The sequence below is a fragment of the Plutella xylostella genome, chromosome 14 (genome assembly GCF_932276165.1).
Source record: "Plutella xylostella chromosome 14, ilPluXylo3.1, whole genome shotgun sequence".
NCBI lineage: Eukaryota > Metazoa > Arthropoda > Insecta > Lepidoptera > Plutellidae > Plutella > Plutella xylostella.
In genome coordinates, this window is record NC_063994.1 from 6,456,403 (window position 1) to 6,484,207 (window position 27,805).

At 39.6% G+C, this 27,805-nt stretch overlaps 1 protein-coding gene across 2 annotated transcripts; it reads left to right on the forward strand.

Moving 5' to 3' along the window:
• On the forward strand, positions 1-26,304 carry LOC105383500 (ankyrin repeat and LEM domain-containing protein 2 homolog). Of its 2 annotated transcripts, XM_048625585.1 has the most exons (14): positions 1-264; positions 377-626; positions 1,509-1,661; positions 3,434-3,597; positions 6,021-6,161; positions 14,009-14,182; positions 15,337-15,489; positions 16,037-16,197; positions 16,425-17,470; positions 17,881-17,993; positions 23,950-24,098; positions 24,502-24,633; positions 25,275-25,434; positions 25,950-26,304. In XM_048625585.1, the coding sequence occupies exons 2-14, from the start codon at positions 389-391 to the stop codon at positions 26,040-26,042; spliced, it is 2,877 nt and encodes a 958-aa protein (XP_048481542.1). In that variant the 5' UTR covers positions 1-264; positions 377-388; the 3' UTR covers positions 26,043-26,304. The 2 variants fall into 2 exon arrangements, with proteins under 2 accessions (XP_048481542.1, XP_048481541.1); XM_048625584.1 differs by lacking the exons at positions 23,950-24,098; positions 24,502-24,633; positions 25,275-25,434; positions 25,950-26,304 and adding an exon at positions 14,607-14,732 and having other exon boundaries at positions 6-264; positions 14,009-14,056; positions 17,881-18,013.
• The last annotated feature ends 1,501 nt before the right edge of the window (positions 26,305-27,805 follow it).

Below are 27,805 nucleotides of genomic sequence, written 5' to 3' on the forward strand. Positions count from 1 at the left end.
GGGAGGAGTACTTAAAAAATGTAAACAGAGTAACATTTCCGAACGATAGTAAATTTAAAAAATATAACGTCAAACAAAAGTCAAAACGTCATCCGTTGTGTCGCCGTTTGTCGTTCGTTTTTTGATCGTCGCATTTCTTGAATTTTTACGTGTCTATTTTAATTCATTTTCATTATAAATTCTATATGTGCTAAAACAAGATTACGTGACGGATATTATTAAAATAATTGGACCATGTGTTTATGATAGAACCAGTTTTGCAAGGTAAGTTGGGCAGTCCCTCCCATTACATTGAGCTACAAAAATAAACTTTATTGAGTGCGTCACATACAAATACCAAACAATAACGACCTATATTTTGTTTACCCTTTTGCAGAGAGGAAAGAAAATGTCGAAAGCTGTTGCTATACCAGGCTGTAACAAGGAGATAGGGAGTTTGAGAGAAGATATATCCCTTTCGCCCACTGATAAAAAGGATGGTCCTATAAGTTTGTTTAGTAGACTTCTGAGGTTGGATTCCCTGGGTAAAAAGAGCAACACATCAGGCAGCCCAACATCTGCTGAGCCACCGCAGACATATTATGGAGTTTATATTCCATGTGAAATTAAGAAAGGCCCAGATGAAGGTAAGCTCTTGCTATTTACAACTCTTTTTTCTTACAACTTAGTACTTAATTATAGTGCTACTAAATAAATCATAGGGCTATACGAGACAGTGTTCTCATACTATTAATTCCAAATTTTCTTATAGTTCAAGGCTAGAACTATTAAAATTAAAATTCCTATGTTTACCTTGTGACTCAAAACATAATTAGTTGATTGTTCATTGTATGTTAATGTGGAAGGAATTTCTTGCCACACACTACTGGTCCTAGTATTATGTATCTGGGTATTTGCTAGATAAATATTGCCTAGTAGAGCTTGTGAACACAATGACATATGTTTTAACATTTAGTTTTATTTACATATTGTTGTAAATGTAATGAAATATTACATATTAATACTATTTTGCTTATAGTCTGTGTTTTTTTATTAGAAAATACATACATAAATACTATGTGCTGATTTTTATGTTTCTTTTCAACTAATGCATGAATAAATTATTACTGTGGATATTCATCCTTCTACTTTGGGACCTAGCTCTTACTTGAGGAGTGATTTTTCAAAAAAGCTTATTTTCTTGTAAAATATTTTATTGCATTTTCGACTTAAGTCTCATAATTTAACATAGCAATGATGATGGCAGTTAAAAAAGGAAATAAGTCCTTCTTGAAAAATCTGTCTTCACTTCCTTACTGGATAATCCTACTGATAAAATAGGATGAACATGCAAATAACAATCAGTATTAAAATGCAACTCAAATTATAATAGTCACTACATATTTAGTTTGCCAACATAAGCAGTTTTTTTGGTTGCATATGATTGACTACAATATTTAAATTTTTATCAATTTCATTAATAAGTATACTTGGCTCAAACATCACAATTATAACAACCTACTTTATAGAAACACTGCACGTGTACAAGAGCAAGTCGGAGGCCATGGAGCTGGTGCGGCGGTACAAGCTGGCGCGGTTCAAGGTGTTCCAGAACCACCAGGACGCCGTCTCCTTCGCACTGAGAGGGGCCGACGTGGAGAACCATGACGGGCATGAGAACTGTAAGTTTTAGGATTTTTCTGGTTCATAGATAATAAACTGGTGGTAGTGGCTGCATGACTTTAGGAATTACTTTTTGTTAATTAGCTTTATAATATTTTTATTATGAGTAGTTTATCATGCAAATGCAAAAAGCATTATAACAAAGACAAGCTCTAAAGGTAATCCCATTGTAGCTATTATGCTTAGCATAGGTATACATAGAAGGTAAATTAGGTACTTATATTGATCTATTTACAACATAATTGCAATCGTATTTTTTTCTGCACTAAACATCTCGCAATGTTTAGGTGGCATTGCTCTCTTATCATACTTATCATTATCATATTACACACCTCACGCCACTCTGCAGAAGTGATATGGTCCTTATTTGTTGATATAATCATTTGTAAGAAAATAAACAAATTGAGATAGCTTAAGAAAACTTTTCTTATCAATGTTATGACTATGATCATGATCACTCACTAATTACCGAGTCTATAGGAAGTAATGTCGGCACAGTACCTATCAAAATGAAAGTAAATATAAATCTATACAAAAATGTGACACTTACAGCCTAATTAATTGTTAAGAGATGAGAATTGCATGATAAAAATAACCCTATTGCACTCTCTAGCCACTCAATACAAAGAAAGATACCTAGCATGTAAAGTAGGATTCAGAATGATAGACACCTCACCAACAATATCTTAAATTTTATCTACTCTATTGTATTAAGGTCAACTGTATTTATTCACAGAAATTACGATAACGTTTTATTTCTTTTTCACCCGGAACTAACATAATGTACCTATAGTTGCCTAGTGCAAATACTGATTAGAAACTTTTTCTGGTGTTGATTTTATGTACATAAAGTTGTAGGTTTTTGATGAAAAATAAAGAGTACAATCTTATAATTTTATTAATAAAACACACAACACAACATTTATATGATAATTTACAAGTTGTCATAGTACCATAGGCGACCTTATTGCTAAAAGCGATATTTTGCAGGCAAACTTTAAACGTAGGTAAGGTAGGTAAAGCTCAAACTCGGAATATATTTTTTAAAGTTGATAAAACCAGCTTTTACAGTGTACCATAGTAACAGCAAAATTATTTAGGTACAAAATGATGGGCTAGCTATAATGTGCTAGACACATTATAGTTTCTAGGCCAGTAAGGTATTAGTAAAATCGTGCAAAATGCTAGTTCATAAACCAGTTAGGGAATAGCGTGTCTACTAATAATACCTATCTGCCTATGAAAATGGAACGGGCTTCTGCTGTAGGTACTAATCTTATTAATTAATTTATATAATTATAATAAATGACTCACCTATTAACGCACAGCCGAAATTAAAAATAGTTATCGCTGAAAATTGGCATTTAAATTTTTTTTTTGCACCTTTCTACTTGTTTTCTTGTACCTCCTGTAGGTTGGCTGGTAGAAAATGCTTTTAGCATTAAGTCCACCTTTTGTACACTTATGTTATACTAGCTGTTCCCGCGCGCTTCGCTTCGCCTTAAAAAGTTTTCCCGTGGGAATTCCGGGATAAAAGTAGCGTATGTTCTTTCCCAGGGTCTAGACCGTATGTATACCAAATTTCATTCAAATCCGTTCAGTAGTTTTGGCGTGAAAGAGTAACAGACAGACAGACACAGTTACTTTCGCATTTATAATATTAGTTAGTATTTGTGCAATAAAGTATTTAAAAAATACCTAAATAAAATAATGTTTTTTTTTTACATTCATGTATTTTTTCTTCATAAAACATCTGTGATTTCCTCCCCAGCCCTAGTAGGCGAGAAGCCGTACCCGTTCAAAGCCCCGTCCCCTCAAGACATGGTGTCCCTTCGGAAGGCCATCGAGGCGGGCCTGGCCGGCGCTGTGCGGGACCGCGTGTGGGACAACCCGCGCTACCTCGTCAGCAGCGGGAGCACCCCCGCTATATTGCAGGTAGGGGGTCACGATTTGGCAAATTTTATGAAAGTCGGTTCAGTAGCGGTGAAAGAGTAAGGACAACCCGCGCTACCTCGTCAGCAGCGGGAGCACCCCCGCTATATTGCAGGTAGGAGGGCACCTTTTGGAAAATTTCATTAAAATCTGTTCAGCAATTTTTACGTGAAAGACTAAGAGTAACTAGCGTCGAAACAAATGTACAGGTAGGGGGGCACCTTGGAAAGTTTTATGAAAATCTGTTCAGTAGCGGTGAATGAGTAAGGAATGTCGAATGAAATGTTGGTGTTTGTGGTTGTAGTAGAATATGCGTGTCTCTGGAGTCTTGATTGACATGGTAGAGTATAATGCAATATGGGGTGGAATATTATAAGTGACATTCGTTTTTACAGCTGGCCTGATAATAAAAGTTGCTCAGTATGACGGGTACTTTAATCTCTGTATGGGAATTTCACTGATAAATTTCAAGCTTTATTTATTTATTTATTTATTTATTTAGGTATACAAAACGGTACATAGTTCATACATTAGTTGTAAACAAGCCATTTGTGGTGCAGAGCCTGGATGAAGGAGATAGATGCTTGGGAATATTTCTGGATCTTGCTAAAGCATTTGATACTGTTTCGACCAAACTGCTATTAAATAAACTTGAACATCTTGGAATCAGAGGCACACAACATAATCTGTTTGAGAGTTATTTGACAAACAGACATCAGTGTACAAAAATAGGGGAAAATATCAGTTGCACTCAAGCTATAGAATGGGGCGTGCCCCAGGGTAGTATCCTTGGGCCAACCTTATTTTTAATTTATATTAATAACCTTTGCGGACTTAAATTATCTCAAGGAATCATTGTGACGTATGCTGATGATACAGTCTTACTCTTCAGGGGCAAATCATGGTCTAAGGTATTTGATATCGCTCAGGTTGGTTTTAATAAAGTAACAGAGTGGCTCACATCTAATGTACTTACTTTGAACGCTCAAAAGACTAACTATATAACGTTTTCCATCAATAACTCCACCCAACCAACAAGTGATTTCAGGTTGTTAGTACATGATTGCTCAGATCAATTAACATGTTCCTGCAGATCACTTGATAAAGTACCTGAGATAAAATACCTTGGTATCATACTCGATCAAAATCTTAATTTTAAAAGACATATTCATTTGCTTAGTGCCAAAGTAAGAAGACTGATCCATATTTTTAAAAACCTAAGACACGTAGCTGATCCAAATTTATTAAAAATAATATATTATGCTTTATGTGAATCAATCTTGCGATACTGTATCTGCTGTTGGGGGGGTGCACATAAATCCAACATTATTGTCCTAGAACGTGCACAGCGAGCAGTTCTAAAGGTGTGCACTTTCAAGCCAATCCTTCATCCAACTTCTGAGCTTTACAGATTCTGTGACGTATTAACTGTCAGACAACTTTTTATTCAAAATATTGTCCTAAAACAGCATAATAAACTTGTCTTTCAACATATCTTAAAGCGCAGAAAGGATATTGTTTGCGAAACAAATATTGGGCGAACTTGTTTCAGACAGAGATTTTTCAGATTTCTTGGACCATACATATATAACACACTTAATAAAGTTCTTATCATATACCCAAAAACCCTTTTTGAATGTAAAAAGGTTATAACTGATTGGCTAAAATCTAAAAACTATGATGAAACTGAAAGAGTTATTTCAGTGACATCGTAATTATATTAGGTACTTAAATATAAACCACTGACTGAAAATTTACCACATACATTTTACACTAACACTCACTATAAATACACTTTACATACATGCACTACACTCCACATCTTCTCTAAACTTACACAAATCTACACACATCACATCACTTTTTTATATTTTTATTTTCTGTATAAAAATTAAATAGTAAGATAAATATGCATGTAAAATACCTTAATTTTTTTCTATTATTGTTTTAGTTTTTGGATAATTCTTTGTTTTGCTTTTGTTGAGACTTGTTAGCATAAATTCTCATTTTTCGGGAAGTGTTACTACTCATCCTAAGACACAGGGTTCACCCTACTTTAGGGAGTAGAGACATACTTAATTGTTGTTTTTGTATAACAAGTTACTGTAACATTTTTATGGAAATAAATTATTCTTATTATTCTTATTCTTAAAATCATAGAATCTGATCTAACTATGTTCCAAAGCATGTACACACAGGTGCATTAACAGATTGTGCTGTATAATCCATCACGATCTGTGATAATGGACTTCCTTTTGGGTAGAAAAATTTGCATTTGCTGTACTCGGTTGTTTAATAGAAGTAACATAACCAACTGTATAGCCGTTACATCTTTGTAAGTCCTTTTGTGTCCAAAAGAGTATTTTATCTTTATCTCTAAGAAGAATATTAGTTTACCTAATCACCACCTTACTATTAATCCACAGGAGGGTTCCCGCTACAACGCTCTCCACGTGGCAGCCAAGGCGGGAAACGCAGAGATCTGCAACCTGATCCTCACGACAGTCGGCGACCCGGCCTTCGTAGCCAGACTGTACGGCGCTGACGCTGACTCCGAGACTTGCAAGGTCAGCTTTCAGACTATGTCACTGTATCATAAAACTTTCCCCTGTAAGGGGCACATCTAATGACAAGATCAATTGTTTTGCATGGGAGTGAGGTTATGTAGATCAGCGACTTTTCCCGGAAATTGTCAGGAAACTACCTACGTAAATTTTCATCATCAGCATATTAACGTCAACTGTTAGATAAGGAGCTGTACAACACTCTGCTCGCGGATTTATTTATACAGCAACTATCCAAAGCAGTTTTCTTGTTGTCGTATCGTGTGGGTGAGAAAACACCAGAGCTTCACTAAGGTTTGCTACCGTGGTGAAAGGATTAGCCAGATAAATTAGCGTCAGAAGATGACTGCTCAATGAGGATTAGGTAATACCTACATCAAACGACGAGGCTTCCTTCGTGCACCGCATTAAGGGTCGGCAATAGGGAATCGAGGGTTGGCATTGTCATAGAATTATATAGTAAATGATGCTCTACAGCCTTGAAAAAAATCACACAGGTAGCCGAAGAGTCTAGCTAGGTGCTGAATCATTCGAATTTAAGTAAATGCTTATGGATAATCAGATTAATATCACGAAAAACCAGTAAATCACACTCCCGTATTGTAACAACTGTGTCGTAATTATCAAGAATTTTCATATGATTCTTATCAAATTATAAAGATAAATGCTTGGACTAGGCGCTAAATACCTTGTTTTTAAATAAACACACACCTATTTTGTGTAAATTAATAACAAAGTTGAGCAAATTTTTTCCCTCAAATCTTCATACAAATATCTATGGTGGCTTTCTGTGTTATAAAATCATAAACACAAGTGAAGTTTGACTCAGTCGGCCGTTGGCCTCCAAAGAAGGGTCACGTCGGTTTAGGCAGCACTGATAGCTCGCGATCTTTTCGTGTACAAATACAAAATCACTGCACATTGGTTGTCATTGCACTTTTTCAACTTTTATGACACCACCATAATTTGATTTGAAATTGAGGAAGCATAATTCTTACACTATATTCAATACATTAAATTAAATTAGATAGTGGGCAATGTTCTCGCGTGACATTACAGTCTCGTAAAGGTCCGATGAGGAGCAGGAATATAGCGAATGGATCTAAGTGATGAGAATACGTAGGAAGGTTAGGATTCAAAAACACAGTCTCATGGTGCTGGTTGAGGTATGGTCTCGTGAGGATCTGATGAGGGCAGTAACAAGGTGGTGACTGAATTTTATTTAAAAGATGTTAATAGCTAAAAGCATCGAGTTTGGGCTATTAAGTATGTTTTTCAGAGAGACAGAAAGATATTTTAGGTTTCCTCTGGATTAGTTAGGTTTACTGGGTTTACTAAATTCATTCGGAACATAAAATTGACAATGACGGAATTTCTTCTATAGACAGTAGTTACAAAAAAAACCAACGATAGATGGCGTAATTTGCAGAAGTACCTATCTAGTCACCCTGTCACGGGGTGACTTCGGTTGGTAACTCAGAAAAAATACTATATGTTATTGCATCAATAATAAAAAAATCAATAAAATATCCAAAGTTTCCATCCTCGCACACAAATCACAAACTCATGCCTTGTTCTAGGAGCAGGGTCTACCCTAGTGCATTTCCATGACCACTTTTCACTTGTGTTGTGTCCCACCGCGCGGTTTCGGTGCTCAGCGGAATAGCACCATTAACCATTATTATTCTGAGATATCATCACTTCTTATTCTGAGTTACCCAACATAAAAACACGCCATCTATTGAAATCATTTTTTAATTTGGATTTGTCTATGGTGTGGTCCCCAAATTTAAGGGTAAAAGCAAAATAATTATATTTTAACCTTTTTTATACCTATTATATTAAGAGACCTATTCAACGATACCCTACCTACACCATCAAAATAACCCTCTTTCACCTGGTCACTGTTGCGAGTGGACGTGTTACTTGGCTCGGCACTTAAATTTCTAAAGTTTTAAATAATTTTATTTAATTTATTCATTCCTAAAATCGGTCCCTCTCTTACTATCTTGTGGTCGCTCCCGTAAGGGTTGGTGGCCATATTGGATTTTAACGCTGCTGTCTCCCTCCGACTTTAATCAAGAGTGAAGACGTATCAAGATAAATTTTAAAAGTAAGAAAAGTCCATCGTCGATCGGCGCGGATTGAACCTGCGTCACCTGCGTTCGAGCCGGCGCGGTGACGAACGAGCCACCGAGCGTGAGATCGCCCCGGCGAAATCTCCAGTTGCTTGCTTGCGGTGAGTCAATATAAGCCTGTACCAAGATCTTAGCGACAGTAAAGCGACAAACGATACTATCGTTGGGTATTGTAGTAAAGGGCGACTACTATACGCGATCTGAACTACACATTCTGTGGCCGTATAGCTTTCCTCAAATACAATGAGCACTAGACGATCTCCACCACCTGTTCCCAAGTCATCCAAGACGCTCCCGGGCCCAAAAGATCCGCTTCCTGAACGCTATGACTCAGCACCGAACTTGTCTACTGAGCCCCATACTGCTATCAATACCCGCTCCAAGAGGAAACGCGAGACTGACTTGGATATGCAAGCAATTATGACTGAAATTAAGGATATGTTTTCATCACTCTCTTTGGAACAAAACAAACGAATTAGCAACATACAAACCTCAATGTCTAATATCGAAAAACAGAACGAAGAGATTACAAGCAGCATAAAGTTTCTCTCAGAGAAATATGATGAATTCTTCGAGAGGGTTAAGAAATTGGAAAGCGAGAAGACCGATGACATTAAGCGCATTCATATTTTGGAGGACAAGGTTGAATTTCTGGAGCGAAAATTAAGATCCTCTGGGATAGAGGTGCGTAATGTACCTAAAAGGGTTCAAGACAAACAAGAAACTAAAGAAGACCTATGCCAAATCATCAAGGACATGGGGAAAACTTTAGAAGTAGGCCTTAATGATAGTGACATTAAAGACGTGTATAGAATTAATTCAAGGTCTGTGGAAAAACCTATTATCGTTGAGTTCTGTTCAACTTTAACCAAAGAAAAAATTGTCGCTTCAGCAAAAAAAATCAACAAAGGCAAGACACTTCATGAAAAACTTAACACTGGGCATCTGAACTTTAAGGAAAAAAAGCCGGTGTTTGTCTCCGAATCCCTGACGCCCCGAACACAGAAGCTATTCTATATAGCCCGTGAATTTTCAAAGGCCAATGGTTACTCCTTTTGCTGGACTTCTCGGGGAACGGTTTTCCTGCGGAAATCGGAGAATATGCCCCAAATACGCATTGAACACGAGTCGGAGCTCAACAATCTCATCAAAAGTAAATGACTATTAAATTTAATGATACCTGTATGTCATACTTGTCATTATTTTTATCTTTTTGTTTCTTATTTTTATCTACTGCATGCTTTCATAAAATTATAAAAACTACCTTGAATGTTAGACTAAATCATAATCGTAATGTTAAAAAAATACCAAAAACCCATCACACAATACTACAGATCGACCCATTATCACACACCACACATAACCACAAACACATTTTACCACAACCACAACACAAATACTCATCCCAATACACAGTATACGCAGACATAACGAGCTACTATGAAACATCTCGTTTCATAGTTTCGGAAAAAACTTAATATTATAGCACTATACAGATCTCCTTCCTATAAAAAAATTGACAACTTTTGCTCATCTTTAGAAACCGTTATTCAAAACTGTACTTCAGAGGCATGTATCGTTGTAGGTGATATAAACATAGATATCGTGGAAGGTACTACTGATAATCGCGCTAATGACTATCTTGATATTTTGAATCATTACGGCTTCTACCCCGGTCATTTTTATCCTACTCATGGTCGTACTTGTCTAGATCATGCCATAATTAAAACAAAGAAATCTACGAAAGTCATAGTCTGTGAAACAGCAATAACTGATCATGACACAGTTATTATTGGCGTTGAACTTGACACGCCATTGTCAACCAACAATATCAAGGATACAGTTATCTATAAAACAGTAATCGACTACAATAATTTAGATAGATAGATAGATAGATAGATAGATAGATCTATATAACCAATAATCTAAGTGACAAAATAAAACATCATTCTACAACTCAGCATATTAAAAACTCACAGGCTATAAGGAAACCTTGGATTACAAAAAACCTCATGAAGTGTATCCGACGTCGCGATCGATTGCATCTAGAAGCAAATAAAAAAGTGAATAAATCTAACCCGGACATTCAAGAACGCTATAAATTATACAGAAACTATTGTAACAATACTATTCAAAATTTAAAAACTGAGTATGAAAGAAACTCATTAGAAAATTGCAAAGGTAACAACAAAAAAACATGGTCAACTATTAAAAATATATGCAACTTAACAAATAAAAATTCGAACAACAACTTAGACCTATTAAAAACTAAATCAAATGCAGTTGACTCGCTTAACAATGCTAACGTATATTTTTCAACGGTTGGGGAATGTCTCGCCAAACAAACACTAACGCGACTTAATAAAACCGAGAGTGAATTATCACTAATGGTAAAAATTCCCGATCAATTTAACAAACCCAAAGACTCGTTTTTTCTTTCCCCATGCGACATGACTGAAATAGATAAAATTATATCTGCTCTAAAAACAGAATCTGCTCCTGGTTGGGACGGAATTCCCAACAAAGTGTTGAAGCTTTCTAAACATATACTGGTTCCTCTATTGACTTACGTCTGCAATCTCAGTATTTCTGCTGGAAAAATTCCACATGGACTTAAGATTGCAAATATCTGTCCTATTCACAAATCTGGAACTTCTTCAATGCCCAGTAACTATCGACCCATATCGCTATTAACATCCATATCAAAGATCCTAGAAAAGGTTGTTAACAAAAGACTGCTAGCATATCTTGAAAGTATGGGCCTATTGTCTGATAACCAATACGGATTCCGCAACAATAGATCAACTGAAGATGCAGTAACAAATCTTGTAGATCACATCGTGACCAAACTCGACACTGGTGATATGTGCGTAGGTGTATTCCTCGATTTTGCGAAAGCATTCGACACAGTTTCACGTCCAATTCTTTTAAAAAAAATGGAATGCTATGGAATTCGCGGTATTGCATTGGACTGGTTTACCTCTTACCTTAGTGAACGTGAACAAAGATTACGGGTTGGCGAGCACTACAGTGACAGTAGAACGATAGGTTTTGGCGTGCCTCAGGGCAGTGTGCTTGGTCCTACTCTCTTTCTACTCTACATTAATGATCTTTGCTCAATAAACCTATCCAATGCAAAGCTCTTCACCTTTGCTGATGATACGGCGATTGTATTCCGTGGTAAAAGTTGGGAAGAGGATTATTCTGCAGCTCAAACTGGAATTGACCGAGTGAATGTATGGCTTGCACACAATCTACTCACATTAAACGCCGACAAAACAAAGGTGATCGAATTCTGTGTCTCCAGGCGTACTGCCCCTCACTCATTGTTTGCAATTCGCTTACATACTTGTGAAAACGACCTTTTATGTAACTGTCCTTCCTTCCAACGTGTCCATAGCATCAAATACCTTGGCGTTTTCCTTGACAGTTCCCTATCATGGGCTATGCAAATAGACTCAGTTTCATCCCGTACAAGGAAGCTGTTGCATATATTTAGACGGCTAAGGGACATAGCTACAGAAGCAATTATTAAAACTATTTATTACTCACTAGCTCAATCAATATTCAACTACTGCATAACTACTTGGGGTTCGGGATGTAAATCGCGCCTACTTAAAGTTGAGCGCGCACAACGAGCTTTACTTAAAGTTTCTTATAAGAAACCCAGGCAGTATCGCACTGATGCCCTCTATAATGAAACAAAGGTTCTTAGCATTCGTCGACTATTTATACTAGCCACGGCGCTAAGATTCCATAAAGCAGCTTTACTGACCTTACCGCAACTACATCGTCCACAAAGATGTTTAAAATGGACCCTACCGGCTATCAAACTAAAATTTGGGAAAAGATGCTTTAACTACATGGGACCTTACATTTACACAAAACTACATAATCTAATAGATATAGTCAATTCCACTAGATTCATTTGTAAGAATAAAATATGCACCTGGCTTCTTGGACTCAATTATGAATCAACTGAGTCATTTATACCGAAATAAAAACAGATCAGTGGTTGATTCCAACATCCCAAGACTATTTCGCAGAGCTAACCATACTTCCTTACTTATCTATAAGTATATGTATATAATACAGACACATACAATACACCACCTACCAACATCTTACTAATACTCATATCAACAACATAATTATACTAACGTGATCACACACTCACATACTCACACACACATACACACACACGCACTCATAAACACACACACACACACACTCACATACACACACACACAAACACACACACATATACATACATACACACATACATAATCAATTCAAATGTAAACGGGTTTAGATTTTATTTTACTTAGTTCCTAGCTTTCTGACTAACTGTACTTGTAATTGTATATATTTTCTTGTAACACTCTAATATATATTTTAAATGTTTGTAAAATAGTGTGGAAGAGTGAAAGCTAGCCCCTACAACACAGGGAATCCTAGTGTAGGGACTAGAGATAAGATGCATTTGTGTGAACCTTTACTTAGCACCAAATAAACGATTTGTATTTGTATTTGTAAATATCAGCCCCAATTTACTTGTATGTACCAATATTTTTTTGGGGTACTCCCCATATCTATGCGAAATATCAGATTGATATCTTTACCCGTTTCTGAGAAAAAGGGCGGTGACAGACAGTCAGTCAGACAGACGGACAATAAAGACATCTTATAACGGTTGCTTTTTTCCTTTTGAACGGTTGGCGACCGAATGGCGTAGTGGTTAGTGACCCTGACCACTGAGCCGATGGTCCCGGGTTCGATTCCCGGCTGGGGCAGATATTTGTTTAAACACAGATATTTGTTCTCGGGTCTTGGAGGTGCCCGTAAATGGCAATAGGCCCGCCCCCTATTACATTGGGACTAACATAACACTCTGGCGAAAAGTGGATGCAGCAATGCACCCCTGCCTACCCCGCAAGGGAGTACATTAGTACAAGGCGTGAGTGCGTGTGTGTGTGTTTTTCCTTTTGAGGTACAAAACCCTATAAATAAGAAAAAATATTATTCTGCTACCAAAAAATATACTTACAAAAATACATACATACAATCGAAAAATATAACCCTCCTCCTTCGGCAGTCGGGTAAAACCAAGTGAGACAGGGGGTCATTCTGAACGTTTGTTCTACGAGTTTTAAAAATTTACTTTAAAAAAACCTTTTTCATAGAAACTTTGATGACACGTGACTTTTTACCATGGAAAACGAATATTTTTTTCGCGAATTTGCAAAACTCGTAGAACAAAAGTTGTTCAGAATGACCCCTTGAGTCATCCCCTTTCGGCTTAGTATACCCTTAGTATCTACACTTCAATACCTGTTACCTTTCTACAAGTAAGTAAATACCACATTTGTTTAGAAAGCTAATCGGGTTCCGAGTATGGAGAAAAGTGGCACCCCTATTAATTTGTACTCTTTCCTGGTGCTTACCAGTGTAATTAAAAATTATACTTACCCTCAAATCACTACTTGAAAATAATTGTCAATAAAGTTGGCGAGTAAAAGTTTGACCCACTGTGCAAACTTACATGTGTGCGTGTGACTGCGTGTGCTGTGTGAAGAGCATTGAAAACCCAAATTTGGCGGGGCACGTCACCTGTACTGACCCTTAAGGCGCTATTACATGCAGCAATAGCACCGCCAGTCGATAAAAGTAGCTCGCGCCTTAAAGTTTTTCAAAAACATCTTTTCTCCCCAGGAATTCGCCGCAATCCTAGTAGACCGCTACCTGAACACGCCAGACAAGGCCATGAACGAGACGCCGCTACATTTCGCCGTGAAGCACGGCGCGGCGGCCGCGGCCGAGCTGCTGGCGGGCTTCGCGCAGTGCGATGTCAGAGCTTCGAATAAGTACGGGGAGACGCCGCTAGATGTGAGTACACTACTGTAACTGTTGTAGCAAAGACAAGGTAGCTTAGCAGCGAGGTTACCGCTAGATGGCGTCTCTTCTACATTAATCTCCTTAGATTGCATCAAAATTAAGCGCTGTCATAATAAAGATAAAGAAACATTTATTCGACACATAAATAGCAACAACAACAAAAAGAAAAATACAGAATTAAAGAAAAGAAATACATATAAAAAATTAATTATGTCATAAAGTAGTAATAAGTGCGCTCTACACTGCTCGAACGATTTATTCACGGATGCGGTATTATTAGTGCACTCTACAGCGCCATGCGATTGACTCCCTCAGAAAGCTCTATTTTCGTTCATGAATGAAACTTCATTCGGCCGCCATTACGTTTCGCTATACTGGATTCGGGCCGTCGATCCACACTACACACACAGACAAGGCCATGAACGAGACGCCGCTACACTTCGCCGTGAAGCACGGCGCGGCGGCCGCGGCCGAGCTGCTGGCGAGCGCCGCGCAGTGTGATGTCAGAGCTTCGAATAAGTACGGGGAGACGCCGCTAGATGTGAGTACTGTTCTTCAAGGACAAGGTAGCTAAGCAGCGAGGTTTGCGCTAGATGGCGCCGCTAGATATAAGTAAAAAAGGGTTGGAAGGGATCTGGGAGAAGTAAATGCGAGGTATTATATAATGTAGGTAGGTAGGTAGGATTATATAATGTGCAGTGCGTTTACCGCTAGGTGGCGCCTCTGCCACACTATGCGAATTTGCTTTACGGTGTCAGCCATGGGTGGAATATAATAGAATGGGTACATCGAAACTTCGAAACCGAGCGCTGACATTTGTGCCATTCGATTGGCTCGTTCAGACCTCTCTATTTTCAATCATGAATGAAACATCATAGTCAAGTGTATTGGGCCACAATTTCGTTGCATTATACTGGATTCAATTCTTAAATCTAGGCTCCCACACTACATACCATCCACTTCCAAGTTACAGCACTGATGTTACCATCAATTTACACATTTAACCAACATCTTGATCGCCATTTTGGCGTAGTGTATTAGATTTGAGCCGTAAATCTGCTCTCACACTAAATACTGTACGCTAAGTATTTATAGCACTAGTATTACTATACAAATTTTTAACTATCTTCCCCCCACCCTTCCAGATAGTCTGCAAGCGGGCCCCCAACGCCACCGCCGACACAGCCGCCCGCATCCGCTCAGCGCTGCGCCCGCAGTACTACGTGCCAGCCCTGCACACCGCCGACGACACGTGTGCGCCGCGCGTGGGGCAGCCCTACACGCCCACTAGACCACCGGTATTTATATAATAATTCAATCCTAACTAATATTATAAATGCGAAAGTAACTGTGTCTGTCTCTCTGTCTGTTACTCTTTCACGCCAAAACTACTGAACGGATTTGAATGAAATTTGGTATACATATGGTTTAGACCCTGAGAAAGAACATAGGCTAATTTTTATCCCGTAATTCCAACGGGAAAACTTTTTAAGGCGAAGTGAAGCGCGCGGGAACAGCTACATACACTTCTACCTACACTTAGCAGTACTAGCTAGACACTTGTGCGCCGCGCGTGGGGCAGCCCTACACGCCTACTAGACCACCTATATAGTAATTAAAAAAAACACTGTCTTTAACCCCTAATAAGCTGTCAACCAACCTTAATAACGTGGGGGGTAAATATGGCGGATATGTCTGCCGTATTTGGATTTGGATCTAGATTCGTACCTTAATAATTTCTAAATGCGTTTTTTCTGTGTGCTAATTTATTTATCATATTTGTCTGGTCTTCAAGTACTTCAATCTAGTTATACCTAATATCAACAACATAATTTTCCCCACCAGGAACTGAACGTGGACCCTCTATCGCCTCGTCTCGAGATCCGCGCGTTCGCGGGCCCCATGCTGCCGGAGCAGGCGGCCGACTTCCGCCGGAAGTGGAAGACGCCGCCGCGGACGCACTTCCGGCTGAAGGACACGGCTAAAGGACTAGAGGGTTATGGCAGGTTTGTTGTTAATTTTATTGGCTTTGGGTTTTTGTAATAGTATTCTAGGGGTTATGATACGGTTTATGAAGTTTGTCGGGATAAAAAGTAGTTTGTGGCAATCAGAAGCAGTAACTTGGCCTTTTATTGGTATTTTTTATCGGTTTATGTGTACCCGTACCGAGCCATTTCTTGGTGTACTATAAGACACGTTATTGTATTTAAATATTTGTTCTGTATACTTCCAGGAAAATAGCGGAAGAAATGAAAGTGGGCTGGAAGGAGTACTGGCCCTTCCTCGATACCTTCACTGACCTCCGTACCACTGAAGGGCTCAATTTACTAGAAAACTACCTGCGACAGAAGTACGAAAACGCGTGTTCACTCGCCTTCAGTGAAAGTTGCGCTGAAAACAACCCTGATGACCTCTCACTATCTAGAATAAGCCTCAACCTCTCCCAACAAAGTCCCCCAAAAGACCCCAATCTAAGTCCCATGTCAGAGCTATGCGTTGCGATGAAAACTTGCGCGATATCCAACGACAGGCCGGCTCATTGGAGAAAAACTGATCCGGTTAGACAAAGATTATGTAGACAACCGGGCAAACTGGCGGTATTAACCAACGGCGATGCAGTACAAGCGACCAGCCATACAGTCAGCCAACTCCTATGTATAGAAAGAACGTGCCAAGTCTTCGCCAAAAGAATAGCAGACGCACTGATATTCTCGCTGACAGCGGAACCAGAAGTCGCTGGCGACTCACTCAAGTCCGAAGCGAAACATCTCCAACACACAATGTTCACTTACATGGACGACGAAAGGTTTCAACACATAAACTTCGCGTTAATACACTCAAGACTCGCCCAGCTAGTTGTGTTCAAACTCAAGCAGCAAACCATAGAATTAGACGATGTTAACAACTTAATAGGATTCCTAGTCAAGCTTAGATGTCCGAATGACGATATTTTCAGTTCAGACGATGAAAGAAAGCCGTCGCCCCGCGGTCTTGGTAAAGTTAAGGTAAACAATGTGATAGACAGTCATGTCAGGTGCTTATCTAGTTTTATAGCTGAGGAATTGTCTGAGACAGACATTTCCAAAGGGCCTTCGATATCGGAGACCGAATGTACAGAGATATGGGACAAAGCGTCTAAATGCCATTGCAACTGGAACATAGAGACGTTTGATAGAAACAGTAAGAAGAATGCGTCATTCAGAAAGAACAGATCCATTTTGTCGACGAGTCCGAAGAATGAAAGCTTTATTAGACGACTGAACTTCGAAAATGATATTGGTAAGTTGGCTATCTCATATTTTATTATTCTGTAGTATAGACAATAATTATTTAATATGGTCAGCCATTCGAACTATTTTCACTGCTGTGTATTATGCAGCTTTCCTCTATTTTAATATAACCTTGTTAAGTAGCAATAAAAATATACCAGTAACTTAAACAATACCGATCATAATAGTAACACTGCCGCCCCTACCGACAAACTTCCCCAGTGTCCACAAAAGTTTGTTAATTCCTGAAAATAAAAATACAGTATCGGGCGGCACCACTGCTCCAATATCATGTATGTCGCTTTAGTAGAAGTAGATAGATAGATAGATAGAATATTCTTTATTTGCACACATCTTTAGTAAAAGTAGTTGACATATTCCGCTATGCTTCACATTTCAACAGTATAATAATGTTCCCAGGAGACGGTCGCTCTCAGCCGCCGCCGCCGCCGCCGCGCCCCGCCCCGAGCTCGCCCGCCGGCGACGCCGTGTTCACTGTGCACATGGACAAGTGCCAGGTGGTCGACGCTGAGGTCAGTACATAGATACCGCCAAGGCAAGTACAGAAAATCGAAGGTTGACCTTTGACAACTGTATTTGTTGACAACTGTATTTGTTGTTGCAAAAAGGGTATACTAAGCCGAAAGCTACATGTGCAGCATGTTATATGTAAGCCCGAAAATGAAATCAGAATTTCAAAATTTGCGGTAGTGGACCCTTTTCAAACACCCTGTACATCTGTACAACCAATCACAATCTCTGCCGCCGGCCATCGAGGTCACTGTGCGAGCGTGAGGGCACCATTACGTGTGCGACCGAGACAAATACAATGTAACAAGGGATATGTCCGTTTTTCGCTATGCTTAGCGACCATGCTTTAGATAGCATCACTATACTTTGTAAAATACAGCATGAGCCACTGGAAAATAGGTTCAAATCCTAATCCTTTCTAACTAATATTATTGGAGTTTTACCTACCATTAAAACTCTTATTATGTTTCCAGCGACATCTGAAATCCATGTTATGAGATAGCATCTCCCTTATCGTCACGCCAACTTGCAGTTTTCAAATATTCGCGCCTAAATTCCACGCTTCTCATTGGTCAAGCACTCGGGCGGCGTCCTTTCTAGCCGTCAAGTTGGTGAATTTTCCGCCATTATATTCCCGAATAATCATAATAATGCAGCGCCAGGTAGCGCTTGCTGGATTTCAGATGTCGCTGGAAACATAATAAGAGTTTTAATGGTAGGTAAAACTCCAATATTATGTGTTCCGTAGCGACATCTGAAATCCATGTTATGAGAAATGTCTGTTATCACCTGGCGGCTAGAGATGACGCAATAATGTGAAGTAGGTAGGTACTTTGATCATCATCAGATATAAAGCTGTGATGAGAATCTAGGTACTAACTATGGAAATACCAATGAAATGGAGGAAACCATATTATATAATAATACTAATTTATTGGAAATAAATTGGCCATGAACCTATAGGACCTAATCACAACAAACTTAGAATAATTATGTACCTATTTAGGCATGTAATATCACATAATAATTCTGTTAACAGAAATCAATTTTCTAAAAATATAATTATTATCACACAAAATATTCTTATCTCAATCACAATGTAACAAGAACAAGAATATAATACTAACAATAGAGTATTACACAGATTCAAAATATAATGACAAGGAATGTTTGCCCTCATTAGGTTTAACAACTGGTAGCAATTCTCTTTGATAAAACTTACGAAAAGTTATCACAGATTGCCAATTGGCACTAGAAATAATGTCATTTACAGGTTACAGGTTCTATCCAGTTTAAGGAAGAAACAGCTGACCGTGTACTTCCTGGTGAAGCACTTATACCGGAATCCTTAAGGCAACGTCTAATCCATCCACCAATAATAGTAGCCGAAGCTGGTTTAACTTCTCCTCTACATGTTAAAAACAATTCAGTGAGCTGTTTCCCCTCTCTCTTAATACTAGACAATTCTAATAAACGTCTTAACCAGAAAATTACATCAATATTATGATCTGCCCCCGATAACAGCTTCCAACCTGACTGTTGAAATGAGTTGGTATCTGTTTTTGAACCAAATACAGGAATTAGGACTATACTATTACCATTGTCAATTAAATGTTCATTGTCACAACGCAGCAAAGTTAAATCATGTACCCTGAGCCTCGAGTATAATAGGAGTAAAACAGCTATTCTCTTAGTTACTTCAAACCAGTTATCTACCTGTGGAGAAGAATGTTGTAGATATCTATGAGCACCCGTGCATCCCAGATGGGTGCTTTCATGGGCACAGGTTTTGCTACTGAAATAGCTTTTAAATCATGTTTTTCCACCGGATTCTGTGGTGTTTTTTCCTGAGAACTGATTTCACACATACTATAAATAACAGATTTATGAACAAGAACCGATTTGAGGTATGCCCCAAAGGCTGAAGATCCTTTCTACTTCTGGGCTGAGTAAATGCCACTCTGGAGTTGGTCGACCACGTGACAAGCAGTTTGCGTTGTAAGGGCCTGGAAGGTACTGTGGTATCAGCATAATGTCGAGCTCGTCAATGAGGTCCATTAGTGTCTTGGCTAGACAATGTAGGGTCAACGACCTGGTCCCTCCTTCTTTCTTGATGTAGGCCATAACTGTCCAGTTGTCGCTCTAGTCTGCAGTAATACTGTTGTATGTCTGAGTGTCTTGTATTTCATTCTTATGGCACCTATAACAGCGAACATTTCCTTTCAATTGCAATGCCATGACATCTGAAAACTCTCCAACTGGCCGATGACTTTGGAATCGTTTATTTGGGTTCCCTGTGCCTGGTCTGAGGCATTTGTGGCCAGGTAATATATCACTTGATGTGGTTCGTGGATCAAGGACGGGATGTGCAGATTCTGTAGCCACCACTTTAGTTCTGTTGAAACCTCTTCTGGAATCAATAACTCTGTCTGGGGGCATAGTTTGAGTTTTTGACAGTGTCTTTGCATAAAACGGCAATGCAGCCTTACCCGGTGGGTGATGAAGGCTGCAAAGTTGAGTTTCCCTAAGAGGCGTTGTGCCTGCTTTAGGATCCAACTGCCACATGCCAACAGACGAGTAATTGACTGTTGAATACTGTCTGTCTTTGATGGTGGGAGGGACTTGCAGTTTGCGTGTATGTCCCAACCCACACCCAAGAAATCCAGACTTTTTGATGGAGTCATTATGGACTTTTGAAAGTTGATGATCCATCCTAAGCTTTGTAGAAGATCTATGGTTGCTCTTGTGTGTTCTAAGAGGATCTCTCTCTTTGCAGTTGCACTGACTGACAAGGCATTAATCGGCGAGATACACAATTATGTGAAATCCTCGAGTCCTGAGGGTTTTCGCTATCCAATTGGTGATTGTTGCAACCATTTGGTTTATCTGAGCAGTCATTCTTTGCGACATCTGTATATGGAAACTTATTATGTTTTCTGCTGAGGTATAATCAGTGGTGGTTTCGTAAAAACTGGGATTCGAGCTGATTTTATTAGTTTTAGTACTACAGGTGGCACCATGAGTGATTCCCAAACGTTAAGGTAGTATTGAAGGCAGCCACCTACAAACGGCTATAAGTCATTTATCATAAGATTTTTTGAATTTATTGTAATTGGACTTGTTTTTGTTATCGAACTTTTTGTCTCCCCCTCCTGCTTGAAAACCACGAAAGGGCCTTGGCTTATAAGACGGATGAGCAGAGTGTGAGTGTGCCGGGGGCACGGGATGTACCGACTGTAACGGCCTAGCACTGCGCGCGGGTTGTCTTGTCGGCGATGTAAAGACCGATAACCCTGACCTTGAAGTCGAAGGTTGTGGTTCAGTGTTATATTTCACGGCAGCACGCTTTAACTTGTCAATACCGCCTATTTTATTGATGTACTCTGCCAGCATTACTGGATTAAATAAATATTCAGATGACGGTGGAATATTGTCTACGCCCTGACAGATATATTTATCGCCAATAAGTTTCAAAAGTGCCCCCCTACGTGCCGCAATACATTCGTTCCGCTTTCCGCAAATAATCTGTAATATATCCTGAGACACTAGTTTATACTTAGAATCCTTATCAAAAATTTCTTTCATTTTCGTATACAAGGTAGAAGCTGTTATCGGTTCATTGACCTTTGACGCCCAGTCAATAACATTTTGCAGTGAAGAATTAACTATTTCATTTTGAGTTAAGAATGCATTCGATAATGCTGCAATACTACGCTCCATACGAGGCCAGTTAATAAAGGAACTCGACTCGTCGGCCAGGCTAGCCAATTCTTCGTTAACTTTTAAGTCTACGAACGCGGGACACGCTAAATATTTCTTTTGGGTGTCAGCATATCGCACAGACTTCCAGTCACTTTTGTTAAAGTGTTGATGTTCCACAAGTTTAGCCACTCTATGAGATGGCGCCGCCGGAATTAACGGTTCTTTTATGGAAATTGATAAATTACACACCTCGTCATTTGATTGTGGTGGAAGTAAAAATTCTTGTGGCTTTAGTTGGTTTTCCTTATTTGCACTCACTAAGTCAGATAATTGACTTACCAGCTGCTGCGACAGAACTTCAAACCTTGTATCGAGCCCAGAAGAACTCGATGAGCAGACACGGGGGCGGGTTGCGCCCCGGCGGCGGCGGTGGCGCGGGCGCGAACGCAAGCGCGCGCGACGGCGGGACGCGCGGCGCGTGCCGCGGCGATCCCTGCGGCTGCGGCGCGCGCACTCTGATGAGCTGCTGGCCCTGCTCCTGCTGCTGCCACTCCGAGAACCATGGCTTCGGGAACTCGACGTATCTCGACGTCTCTTACGAGAGCGAGAGGGCGGCGGCAGCAGACGCGTGGGCGTGGCGGGGGCGGCGGCCGCGCCGGCCGGGCGCGGCGCCGGGCCGCCCGCCTCCTGCACTTGCGTGTTGTGTTCCTCTGGCGCGCCTGCTACGGGGGACCGCAGCATGTACACCACACACTCATTTTCTTCGGAAAGGCACGCGCCATTTTGACTTGCGGAAAACACTTCCGCGGTCGAATTGCACTCATCTGACACTGCATCCATCTTAATTTTGGTATTTTCACACAACACGCGAGACGCGAACAAAATCTTGTTGGAAATTTGCTAATATTTCAGTTAAAACAAGATTTTGAAAAAACTGCAATGCGTACGACTTTAAGTTGGACGCAATAATGGCGGAAAATTCACCAACTTGACGGCTAGAAAGGACGCCGCCCGAGTGCTTGACCAATGAGAAGCGTGGAATTTAGGCGCGAATATTTGAAAACTGCAAGTTGGCGTGACGATAAGGGAGATGCTATCTCATAACATGGATTTCAGATGTCGCTACGGAACACATAATATAAATGCGAAAGTAACTGTGTCTGTCTGTCTGTTACTCTTTCACACCAAAACCACTGAACGGATTTGAATGAAATTTGGTATACATACGGTCTAGACTCTGGGAAAGAACATATGCTACTTTTTATCCCGGAATTCCCACGGGAAAACTTTTTAAGGCGAAGCGAAGCGCGCGGGAACGGCTATATAATAATATAGCAACACCATCGAAGTAGAAAAAAAGGCGGAAGGAATCTCGCTAACTAAACACTGAGGCACAACAATGGCGGCGACATGAGAGTGTGTGGGTGCGTAGGTGCGATGTAATTGGTTAATAGCGGCGAACTGGCTTACTTTGAGTATGAATGCGTGTGTGTCGGGCTTGTCGTAAGAATTACGAGGGTGCCTCAGTTTTTAGTTAGCGAGCTTCCTTCCATTTTTTCTACTTCGATGCTCATCAGTATATTTTGACTTTATACCGACGACTTAGGTGGCCGGTAGTGGCTGGATGAGGAAGGCCGACTGTTGTGGCGCTCCTTGGGAGAGGCCTATGTCCAGCAGTGGATGATTACTGGCTGATGATGACTATACTTTGTAAAAGATAGCAAGAGCCCTGTGTCGTTTCATTGACAGATGCTTAGGTATGTCTGGTGCAAAGAGATCAAATTTATTTATGGATTTACAGCTTTCGTAGAACTCAATGCTATATTTTACTAAGTATAGCGTGTATGTTCGCAGGAGACCTCCGCCTCACGCTCGCCCCCTGATCAAGGAACAGTATACACCATTCAGATGGACAAATGTCAGGTTGTGGACGCTGAGGTCAGTGCTTAAATGAATAAATAGTAAAATTTAATATAGAATAGTGGTAGCAGATAGCAGCATAAGCATAACACACCATTCACACGGCATACCTTCGTCATTTATATCAACCATACCATACGTCATAAAGAATTTATTTAGTAATTTTATTGTGAAGATGTATCTTGTTTTTATGTATGCAAATAAACAAGGAATCGTCAATATCGTTATGTGCCTTTAAATCCAGTACAAAATGGCTCCATTGCATTTTGTTCTACTACTGTCTTGACACTATTCATTCGAGCTATGCCAATTCTAACCGCAACACTTTACTTCTAGATATCCGATGACGAATCCCTCCACTCCGCATGTCCGTCCGACGCGTCTGAGTACGAGACGGCGAGCGAGCGCGCCGCTGACGATGATGATGATGATGATGACATGCAGGACGCCAGTGAGCAGACTGTGCATGACCCCTTCGTTTATGGGTAAGTCCTAAGGACTAACACTGTAGTTCACGAAAGATGTTTAGAAATGGCGGCACAATCCTGTTATAAAGCACGTGAGCCGTTTTTTTAGAATACCTAGAGTGACGCCAGAAGGTCTAGCACGGGTCGCAAGACTCGCACGTTAAAATGTGATAAAAGGCTTGCATGCGCTCACTCAGATGACGCAGCCTCGAGAGCGAGCGCGACGGAAAACTAACGCCTGACTGATATTCAATCGACTTGTTACAAATTTGTCACGTTTCGCCTTGGTTGTTACTTGTACTATTTGGCTACAGCACATGCTGAGCCTAAGCCTTTATGCTGCATTTTATTTTCTATTGCACTGATTCCCCGTATTTCCCCCCAGTATGCCCACTAAACATTTTCTTCCCTATCCCCTCAGCGAGGAGCCAACTCAAATGGACCGCTTAGTGTACGACGCGGTAGCAGACTGCCACATCACGCCCGACCAGTACCCGAGTATCTACCGCTGGAGGCACACCGTAGCACTGTACCCGCCCAAGGAGAGAGAGAAGTCAGTGTTGTCATAGAATAACAACTAGTACACTTGTCCAAAAATAATAATGCACATACAGATCTTCACACCCAAATCATTAAATCGTAAGAGCCTTAAAAAAACACTTGCATTTTGCACCTTGTTCGAAAGAAATAGGAGTCAATATCATGTGTTACATAATCGAAAACAACCGATCTGTCAAAGATTTCTATGCGCATTATCAATTTTGGAGCACTTTACCTGTAGTGTTGTTATTTATTATGTTAACTAAGTCTTCCGCCCTAGGTTCGCGGGGTACCGGGCGGGGTAAAAAGTAGCCTCAGGGGTAATTTTATTGGTCTTTATAAAAGTGAAAGAATTTTGGAAATCAGTCCAGTAATTTGGAAGCCCATCTAATAATTATAAACAAACAAGAAAAACAACTTTTTCTTTGCGTGAGAGTAACAAACACGAAACTATAGAGCGCGTCTTAATTATCATAACAAACTATAAAATCTTGTTTTTTTATTTAAAAAATCTTTATATTCTATTCTACGAGAGGGCGAAGATCATGTATGTGACTCTTGAGTGCAATAACTGAGATATGCGCTCTGATCAGTGTAGATGTTTCCTTACTGCTAATTTCGTACCCTAAATTTACAACATTCTCCCCCCACCAGATGGCGCCCCCCACCGCTAGACAGCAGTCTCCCATCCTCACCTGTCTCCGTCTCGCTGAACCTGTCGACTGTCTCCCGCCGCGGCCGCCGCGCAGCCCCCGAGTGCAGCACTCCCAAGAGGGAAGTTGCGAGGGATACGCCCACTGAGGTTAACTTGCAGGTAAATACTTAATTGTAAATAGCAATAGACAAAAGGTCACACTAAGGCATTATAGCGACCAATAGTAACCGTTTATTTTCAATATCGATCAGTGGAGATAGGCCTACACAATAGTAAGTAAGTATTTATTGGTTGAATCATACCTAACATTGACCTTTTGCCTATTACTAATTGAAATACACTTTAGTTAGACCTATGTTTAGTTTATGTTTAGTGTTAGAAGGGTCACCCTACCTTCCTAATTGGCTGCCGGTACATGTTGGGTATAAATAATAAATATGGGCCAAACAGAGCTACAATCTAGATAGAATACAAATCATACAGTTGTGTTTCTTCATTTAGCAGTACGTTACGAAGTGTTATGTAAAATTCTCTCACCACGAGAGTTTGATTAACAGCTCAAAATAAGCACTTAAAAGGTAGAACACGTACGTTAGGAGGAGTAGACCAACTTTAATTGAGCTTCTAAATTCAAGTACTGTACTAATAATAAACTGAAAATATTTTTATCTCAGGTGTCGAACTGGCTGCGAGTGACGGGCCCCAACTCCCCGCGTTGCGCGGCTGCCACCAAGAACGTGGGACACAACGTCAGCTTCGGATATTAAAAAATATTCACACATTTGGATCACACGTACGATCAGCCGCACGCTTTTGAGGTACAATACAACGTTATGTCACTAAGTTGCTGGCAACACTTTCGCGTATTATTTTAGTGTCGCAATACTTAATTCAATTAATAATTTTAAAATGTTGCGTTGCGGCTCTTCGTTCAGTTGTGAATGGCATGATACTGGTATTTACGAAGTTCATCATCACGAACCAATTAAACTAGGTGATCCCGTGGAATGACATAATTATCGACGTAGAAAGTCACTGGGTTCCCCTCATCTCGCCTAATCTTTATTGCCCAAAAGTCGTTTCGCATAACTCGTATGGTCTAAACTTTTTTGGCCGAATCATCACTTCGCCAAGACTTATGTGGCATAAGACTCGTTTCGCATAAAACTCCTTTGGCATAATCTTAAAACACCTAAATCTTGTTTCTCCTAATAGTATCTAAATAAAATATAAGTATATAAAGTATGTAGTAAAATGTAATGATACTTATAGTAGTAGTGGTATTTTTCTTCTAGGTACATCCCGAAAATTACGATATTGCATGATCAAAACATAGAAAGTGAATGACATTATAATTATTACAAACGCCATTAAACCCCATGGGATCGAAACCTAAAGATAGGTGCGACGACGAGCAAAGCGAGGAGGAGCGTGTTAGGTGCACATGTTCGTCGAAAGCAAAGCGGAGTGCAGCGAAGCGGAGCGGAGCGTTCCCCAGACAGCGGAAACAATACAAGGCAACGGTTTGCGCTATGTAGGAGACGCTCAATTTTATTACTTTATATAACCTATATGCCATAGCATTATTAGGCTATTCAAGATTTGGCCATACTATTATTAGGCTAAACAAGATTATGCGAAAAAAGTTATTTTTACTAAACAAGAGTTATGCCATACTATTTTCGGCGAAACGAGACTTTGACCAAACGTTACTATGCAATACGAGATTAGGCAAATAAATCTTAGGCCAAAAAAGGTAGAACCTAAGTCACTATATCCCAATTCGCGTTAAATACAGAGATGTGATAAGTTGGATATGCATATCGTTTATCTACGTAGATAAAGATTCGATTCCGCGGAAGCTGGGCATACATTTGTATCATTTTCCATATGCGTTGCGTATAGTCTCTTTATCACTTGTCTAAACCTCTGTATCTTGATCGCATGTTTGAGCGCAAATGCAAATCTCCAAATGGTAACATTTATAAATTGGACAAGGTATAATAAATTTGTATAAGCAGAAAGTTTCATAATAGTATATAGAAAAAATGTTGAAGGCTTACACAGTATTGTTTTATGTAAATTTTGATGCATCAGTGCCTGTTAGCTTAGTTCAGTCAGTCAAAAGTTAATGAATTTTTTAAACATCTGGCTGTAAAATGTAACGCTTTATAAAAGGTGGAAAAATTCACGAGTTTCATAAATACATGTTTATAATTGTTGTGATTATTATGTTTAGATGTTTTTATTATTGTGTATTGATCAATTCTAGAATGTTGAAAACAAATTCGAATGTAATCGTGATAACATTGTTAAGTTAAATAATTATTATGAATATTTAATAATTAGAAGAGATTACTGCCCAAATATCAACTTAACGCCATGTTTTTATAAACATTACTTCACATAAAATATAAAAAGTGAATCTTTAAATGTTCATCCTTAGTTTGTAATTAAAATTTAAGTTGTAAAAACACGCCCCTAAGATTGAGTTGCATTTCTCAAATAGTGTAAATTCTTAATTCTTACA

Coding starts and splice junctions, on each gene's coding strand:
- LOC105383500 (XM_048625585.1), top strand. CDS start 389: ATGTCGAAAGCTGTTGCTATACCAGGCTGTAACAAGGAGATAGGGAGT. Junction 3,598..6,020: donor GCACCCCCGCTATATTGCAG/GTAGGGGGTCAC, acceptor ATTAATCCACAG/GAGGGTTCCCGCTACAACGC. Junction 24,099..24,501: donor CATGACCCCTTCGTTTATGG/GTAAGTCCTAAG, acceptor CTATCCCCTCAG/CGAGGAGCCAACTCAAATGG.